This window comes from Microdochium trichocladiopsis, assembly GCF_020744255.1.
Source record: "Microdochium trichocladiopsis strain MPI-CAGE-CH-0230 chromosome Unknown B0I36scaffold_6, whole genome shotgun sequence".
In the NCBI taxonomy this organism is placed as follows: domain Eukaryota; kingdom Fungi; phylum Ascomycota; class Sordariomycetes; order Xylariales; family Microdochiaceae; genus Microdochium; species Microdochium trichocladiopsis.
The window spans coordinates 3,408,498-3,415,987 of record NW_025763549.1 but is presented as its reverse complement, the minus strand read 5'-3'; the positions used below and the strand labels follow the sequence as shown (position 1 = coordinate 3,415,987).

General features: G+C 56.6%; 3 protein-coding genes across 3 annotated transcripts; 1 reads left to right on the top strand and 2 right to left on the bottom strand.

Annotated features, from left to right (window-relative positions):
* Positions 1 to 501: 501 nt before the first annotated feature.
* On the top strand, positions 502 to 1,728 carry B0I36DRAFT_364396 (uncharacterized protein; the record flags this gene model as incomplete). The annotated part of the gene is made up of 1 exon (XM_046158953.1): positions 502 to 1,728. The coding sequence occupies one exon, from the start codon at positions 502 to 504 to the stop codon at positions 1,726 to 1,728; it is 1,227 nt and encodes a 408-aa protein (XP_046012217.1).
* Positions 1,729 to 2,311: 583 nt separating this feature from the next.
* B0I36DRAFT_350722 (uncharacterized protein) lies at positions 2,312 to 3,879 on the bottom strand (the record flags this gene model as incomplete). Its single annotated transcript, XM_046156937.1, is given in 5 exon segments — positions 2,312 to 2,827; positions 2,847 to 3,012; positions 3,161 to 3,245; positions 3,839 to 3,845; positions 3,877 to 3,879. The coding sequence occupies 5 exon segments, from the start codon at positions 3,877 to 3,879 to the stop codon at positions 2,312 to 2,314; spliced, it is 777 nt and encodes a 258-aa protein (XP_046012216.1).
* A 907-nt stretch (positions 3,880 to 4,786) lies between these two features.
* Positions 4,787 to 7,375, bottom strand: B0I36DRAFT_135828 (fungal-specific transcription factor domain-containing protein). The gene is made up of 5 exons (XM_046148284.1): positions 7,165 to 7,375; positions 6,027 to 7,103; positions 5,561 to 5,947; positions 5,237 to 5,487; positions 4,787 to 5,149 (listed from the first exon to the last, which is right to left on the bottom strand). Exons 1-5 carry the CDS (start codon positions 7,341 to 7,343, stop codon positions 4,917 to 4,919), a joined length of 2,127 nt encoding a protein of 708 aa, XP_046012215.1. The 5' UTR covers positions 7,344 to 7,375; the 3' UTR covers positions 4,787 to 4,916.
* Between the last annotated feature and the right edge of the window lie 115 nt (positions 7,376 to 7,490).

Sequence of the window (7,490 nt, the reverse complement as noted above, 5' to 3'; positions counted from 1 at the left end):
GGATCGAGGGCAGGATGGCAGACTACCACGCTTTAGTTGTAGAGGTGGCATCACAATTGGCATGGATCGTGGCGGCTTTCAAGGAACCTCCTGAAGAAGGTCTATCGTTCACCAGGGCTAGGATTGAATACTTCCAGCACGACGAACCCTCTCTGAATCCCGAAGACTTTTGTCCACGTCTCCGCATCGCCCCCAAGGATGTTTCGAGCGAGTTCCCCGGCGATTCCTTAGACACACGTTGGCACCAACTCTTCACATTCACCGGCTTGAATGTTGCCGTCGGATTCCCTGTCCCCACACGTCCCCATGGGATCCTTGGTCTGGAATTGCCGTTCACCTGGATGACTACTTTCGCCAACGTCGGCTACCCCGTTGGTTACAAGGACGGGATTGTCCTCAAGGGGTGGAAAAACGCCTTGATCCCCATCGGGTTCCGGCCTTTCCGAAGCAGCTTCCGCCCTGCAATGGCACCTCTTAAGCAGTGGAAGGGAGCGACTTTACATGGCAGAAGTCAAGGAGAAAGGACCGGGACGTGTCCGGATCGAGACGAACCTGTCTCAGGAGGAGTTCATCAAGGTGATTAACACGAAGCGTCACTTCCTAGGACTGTTTGAGAACGCTAGCGTTCGCATCGGCACCAAGGACTCCAGAGCGGACAGTATCAACCGCGTCCATATTAACAACATCAGAGAAAGTCCCCTACGAAATCGTATCGTGTGGACAAGGGTGATCAATTTCTCATTGGCTGGAGGGTTTCTCATATCTGTTGGTGCATCAACGGGCATCCGGATCCGAACCGCGAAGGAGCGGCCGCGGTCGCTCGAAGTCGAATCTACCGACGAAAAAATCATCGAACAGACGCTTGAGAATTCCACCATTCTCTACGAAACTCAAACCAAAGTCGCCTGGATGCTGCCCCGGATTTCTGTTGTGATGTATTTGGTCCAAGCGTGGGCAAGGAGGAATGACCCCGAGACATGTGGAAATATCCGCTACCCAACCTTCGGTCAATATGAAGCCGTCCTCATTGCTCCCGGCTGCCTGCTTCGGGCCTTGGAGGATGAATTCTGGATACAGACTCCTGCACCGCTAGCTCGCATCAACTTGAAGGAGGTCTTCATGTACTTTGCCAAAACTCTCGACCGGCTGCAAGACGACGAAGACCTGAAACCTGCGCCTAGACTACATCCGAATCGGCTGGCAGGTGTAGACTTCGCCAACCTGGCAAGCCAGCCTCGGAACTATTCAATCGTTACGGTCGATGTTCAAGTCAATTATTGCGGGGACTGGCTACGGATGCTAAAGAGCGACTGGGAGGACCATGAAACGCAGCACCCAAACGCGCCGTATCGCGTGGTCACACTCTTCTGCAACAACATCGATCCGCCGCCGCTTCTACCTCAGGGTACGGTGTGCGGCACCTGGTCACCACCGCCTCCGCGTCGCGACTACTTGGTCGTTCCTATGTACTGTCTTCGAAGACTGACCGACATATACGGGAAGGACCCGGTCATGTTCTCCCGCGAGCACCATTGCGAGTGCGGCCCACGCCTCCCGTTCCAACCTTGTGGCGGCCAACAGATTTGCAATCCGCTACAGAGGATCGTCACAGGGGGTAGGCAAGAATACAGGGAGATGACGGAATGGATACAGGAAAGACGTTACAATCATGCGGCCTTCATTTTCGGGAATGCCTTTGATTCCGAGAGGCATTGCAGAGGCCGTTGATCCTGGCCAGCAGGAGAGCGCAGAGTGCGCTTTGTCGTGGCAGCAGACGACATGGGATCAGCTCGTTCGGGCACTCTCACAGAGAACAACGTGCTACGGTAGATCGCCCGGTAGTAGTTCTGATTCGTCTGGTTGGTGAAGCAGGACGAGCTGTTCTTTTGCCTTGCAGTGTTGATCTCATCGGGCTGTTATTGCTGGCAGTATAGACTACGTCGCTTTTTGCGCATTGAGAATCTTGATCGAAAGATCTTTGGAGGTGTAGTCCGATGATACCTGGGTGCTCCCTAAAGGGATTGCTTAATTCTTACGAATCTGGTGTAATGCTTACGCCGCTACCGATCGTGCGGTTCCTTTAGCCGACAACCTTGCGAATAAACGATGTGCACTTCCTACTCCGCTAGGATGCGACATTGACCAGCCTGCCGGGCTCCCTCAAGTGTCTGGACTATAATCCGCGCCTTTGAGCTCCTTTAACAGGACCGCTTCTAGATGTTGGTATCTTAGTGTAACACCGTGGTTATTCGCGATTTCGCTTATTAACTTAAAGAGAGCACTAAAATGCGCATAGCCCTCTATCGTAGTTTCAAGAAGGTGTGTCTGGAATAGGCGTATCTTGCGAGGCAACCACATCTCGAGTTCTCGCCGTACCTCCGGGGTAGCAAACCACGTGTGTACGCGCGCTTCCACTAGCCGCGACATCGGTACCCGCAGCTCCTCTAGCTCGGAGGGAGCCGAGCTGGCCGCCTACGCGGGAGCCGCTCGGGTCTAGGCCCAATCCATGGAAATCCCAGTACCGCGGATCGATGGCCAGCCGGCGTACGTTGGCGCCGTTCTTGCGAAGCGCGTGGCCGAGGCGGCTGAAGTCTGCGACTGCCGCAGTGCTGGTGCTGGGGTGCACGCCGCGTAGGTCCAGCGTCTCGAGGTTGGGAAACTGGCGTAGGAAGTCCTCGACGCCGTCGCCGGGGTTGATGTAGCCGTCGAGATGTAGGTGGCGTCGCTGCAGACGAGTGCCGTGGGCGGGTAGCCTGAGAAACGCGTCTCCCGTGCTGCCCCTGGCGCCTCGAGGTTCGATGCCGGCGGGTACGTTAACGTTATCGTTCTTCACACGGCGCGCCTACCATATCCCCTTTAGACCTACTGTCTCTAGCTGGGGTAGGAAGATCAGTGGCCGAGTGTAGTCGAAGTACATGAACAGTCGGTTTGAGTAGTGTGGTTCGATGTATTCTAGCTGTAGGGTGCGAAGATTCGCTAGTGGTCTCGTGGTTGTTATGGTCTCGATGCGCCCTGAGTCGTTGTATGATAGACTGTAGTGCTTAAAGAGTGTTGAAAGTATCGAGTAGCTGCTATCTTCCTCCTTTCGTGTAGGATGATGGTCAGTCTCTGCAGGTTCTTGGCGATGATGAGGAGTAATGTAAGCTTCGTGAGCCTGTACCTGCTACCGTAGACTTCGATCTTTGCTAAACCGTCTGCGATGAGTGCTTGTGTAAAATCCGCGAATGCTTGCGAGTAATGCTGTTCTATGAATTGCTGGGTGGCAGAGAAAGCGCTACTGATCTTATTCTTTCTCTTGCTCCGTTACCTTATTATCGGGGTACTCTATAGCTACCGCGTAGTCGATGTTGCGGATGTGTAGATATAGCTCGGGACGCCTGGCGATATTGGCTTGAATGGCGCTGTTTTTTTTTGTTTTTTTTTGATACGGTTATGCGTGAACAAGAGGCTGGAATAATAGTAGCGGTTCTGCTACCTGACGGATCCTGGACGATAAGTCTGCCCCCCGTCTCGCGACCAGGGTACTTCGCGACCACCCCAAACCTGTAACGGCCCGACCAATAGGGGAACTGTTTGGGGCTGAGGTAACAAACAGGCACAGCACAAACAAGGCCGCATAATCAAGCCAGGGACAAGGGCAGATCAGCGAAGGTTAGAGGACGGAGGATTAGGTAATCGCCCCACCTTATACCAGCAGCCGATAATATGCGACGCCAAACGGTCGCGTTGCGATCGCAAGTTATCGGCGTGCGACGCACTAGCATCGCAGCGTTGAGAACCAAGTCGATAAAGGACAAAGATATATAGGACGGAGGATCTCCTTATAGATAGTTATTACCTTTGTACTTCAGCGATTAATCTAAGTATTAGTTTTACCATAACTATACTTGAACTAGTTACTTAATTACCGAGACTAGTATCTCTTCTAAGATATACGATAACCCTAAGAGAGAACGATAGCGGAGTATAAGTGTTATTACATAGGCTTTACCTATCTTACAGAACAGCAACCCCAGCACCCTACTAGACGGTTGACCCCGGAGGCAGGATCGTGATACTCTACCGGGAACTTACCTATGCTAGGCAAGTTCCGCGGGGAATGATAGTTAAGGGAAACAAACCCCTTAGTTTTCACTGCGTTTAAACACGGGGCATTATCTTCCATATAAAGAGCCTTACTCAATTTGTTATCCAGAAATTCACTTCAATTCAGCGACCGCTCGGGAGAGGTACCCAAATACTATAAGAAGGTACCTCTGGGTCCCGAGTTCCTCCTAAAGCGGCCGGCTCCAGCTAAGGGCCCAAGACCAATTCATCTCTAGCATTATACATTGCGCACAGAATGAACGGACGGCTACCCTCGCTCCACAGATGTCTTCCCCTACTAGCCTCCGCCTTGATCGGAGAATATCTCCTTCAGGCTGTCAGATCTGTCGGATGGTCGCACGGGAAGGCTGCCAGACCCCTACACCATGGCTCGGTCAGGGAGTCGAATCATCTCTCCTCTCCGCCTAACCTTGAAAGGCCAGCCTTGGTCGCTCCAGCAGGGCCGTCATGCCTGGGGCATCACTCATCTCATCCCCACGTTGGCCTCGTCTGGACGCGACCGCTCTCTTGCACGTGCATCGAATCCATCCATCCGCAACACAACTGGTGATAGGACGGCCAGGCATGGTTGACGCATCGACCACAGATGAAAGACGCACATGGGCGAGTCAACTTCGAGTTGATGTGCTCCACGACAGATGTTCACCTCCCATCATATTGAGATCTAGACCCAGGTAACCAAGGTCGCTCACCATGTCTTCGGGGTAAAAATGCGCCATCAAGTCGGGCAATGTATCCCCATTTTGGGCGGCATTGATGAGCGCAGCTGAGGATTCCTCAGCACCTGGAGGTCGATGTCAGCCCACAAATCATGTATTGTGTAAGTTGAGGCAGAAAGACTTGCTCGTGTCAGCGCAGGTCAGGCTGTAGAACCTGTCCAGCAAGTCGAGTGACTTCTGCACACTCGCGTTCAGGTTCGCGAGCTGGGCTAGAATTGCGCGGCAGACTCCCCAGGACGTCTCGAGGGAATGGATATCGAGGGACGTGTGCAGCAGTGGACAGGAGAGAGCCATCACCAGCACCAGCCCGGCAGTCGACGCGTCTTTCGCATATGCCCCGTCAGCGTGTCGGCTCGTCGCAGGCATTCTCGATGGGGACAGACAGCTGCCCAATCATGGATATGACTCACAGAGCGCGCTCCACCACCACGCCGTGCCATGCTGCGCCTCAAAGGTGCTGTACGTCAGGTCCAGCAGGTCCATGGCGCAGCGGACGCAGGAACTGCCGCATTGGACAGTCAAGGAGGACCGAAGGGCGTTGGCCGAGCAGCTGGAATCGGAGCCCGACCCCCCCGCTGCAGCGCCGCTTGTTTGTTGGCGATGGGAAGTCCACAAGCCGGAAAGCAGGGGTCGATGCAGCATCAGTCGGACGTAAAAGAATCTTCCCATCCGTCAGCTGGTCCACGAACGTCCCAACGCGCGGCACAAGAGCAAGCGCAGAAGGGGACACTCACCGGCCCTTGAGCACGTTCCGCTGCATGAGTCCGAGCAGCTCGAAGCCGGAAGCCGGTATGACGCCCTCGCCCGTCCAGGCGAGGAAACCCGGCACCGAGGCTTCGAACGACGCGAGGTCCGAGTCAAGTTCAATGATGGCGTCAAAGTTGCTGCTGTGGTGGGCCTCGTCCCTCCTGGACTTGCCCCTCCATGGCTGATAGACCCTGTCGAGAATCTTCTCCAGGATCATGGAAAGGCGGATGCTCTGCGTGAAGTATCCTATGCGAGACGGGGCCTCCGGACCGGCGGCGGCCCTAGCATCGTCGCCCTCGTCGGTGAGCGAGGGCAGCGGAACATTGGAGGCATGCGTGGTCATGGTTGGGCGGCCGAATGTCATGCTGACAAGCCTACGCTCCGCGCGACGTTAGCAGGCGGTTTTCAATTGAAAAGTGAGAAAGGGAATTTGGGGGACGGAGAACTACTCGCATGTCAAGCACCACGCAGCCGTGCCAAACCCGCCTCCGCATCTCCTTCTCGAGCGGTGGGCGTCCGCTGCCGCCGGATTCGCTGTGAAGGCCGGCGCCCTGGGCGAGCCTACACGCAATGCCGACACTGTTCCAGCACCGGCCGGCGAATGGGGTGCTCTGAAGGAACAAAGTCATGATGAGCAGCGCCTGCACGACGCCCAGAGGGTCTGACTCGAGAAAGTCGAGCGTCATGAGCGACTTGCTGCGGTTCAGGAACACTAGGGCGGTGATGTCTCGGTCATTGCCGATCCAGTCGGAGAAGTGGCACCCCAAGGCGAACATGGCGTTGAGGGCGCAGTGGAAGACGATGGAGTCGGCGCCGGCGTTGGGGGAGCTTCCCAGTCCCAGGAAGGGCGAATGGTCCGGGTCCGGGTCGGCGAAGGGCCTTTCCGGTGGGTGGCCCAGACCGGCGGGCTCCCATAGGGACCGGTATGCCTTGTCGAAGCTGGGCCGGTGGATGAAGGGGTACAGGTAGAAGACACGGTCAAAGTAGCGCGCGACGAGGTGATCGGCAAGGGCCCGGGGGGGCAGGGTGAAGGACGCCGAGTTGTGCCAGTAGCGAGGGCTGGGAGCACAACCGACGCGGGGCCGGGTGGGGGGCGAGCGAGGGGGGTTGAGGACCTCGTTGAGGGTCATGACGCCGTTGCAGGTCTCCTTAATGAAGGAGGCGGCAGACGAGTTGCCGTAGAACTCATCCCTCGGGGTGATATCGCCGTCAAGACTGTCTTCGGAGGCGACTGTGCCCATGGCCGTGATTCGTGAGTCGACGGACCTAGCATGCTGGTTCTTCGGCGCTTCATCGCGGCAATAGACGTGGCGTGTTGCTGTGTCCGTGGCTGGAGGGGAAGGTAGGCGAAGGGAAGGGGCGCCAGCGACCTCAGGGGGTGGTTCCGTGGTGGTGCGGACGGGAGTTCCGGTTCGGCTGCCCAGGTCACCAGGGACCCCTGATGCCTGGGGACTGCTCTGCGACGACTCGGCCTGGGCCCGCACCGCACCCTCCAGCTGGCGGATTCGCTCATGGAGGGCAGAGATGTATCTGGACGGTGATTAGCTGGTCATGGTTAGGGTCAGCGCGTTTGGGGGGAGGGAGGGAGAACTCGTCGTTGCTCGCCATGCGGGCGTTCTGCTCAATCGTGTACACACAGCGGCTCAGGGGCAGGCGGCGGTGCTGGCATGTTGCGCAGATGGGCTTCCCGCCGTCGCAGCGCGACTTACGCACCCGGCATGGCTCGCAGGCCAGGGAGATCTTGCGGCGGCGGCCTGTTGAGGGCGGCATCGCGGCAGTGGCGAGCTTGATGGGTGTTGAAGGTTGGACGAGGGCGGCGGCCGGGCAGCATGCGAGAATGATCCACAGAAGTGGCAGTCGTTATTGAGGCTGGCTGGCCGCCGGCCGTAATCTGGGGAAGCTAGTCTACAGTACAGC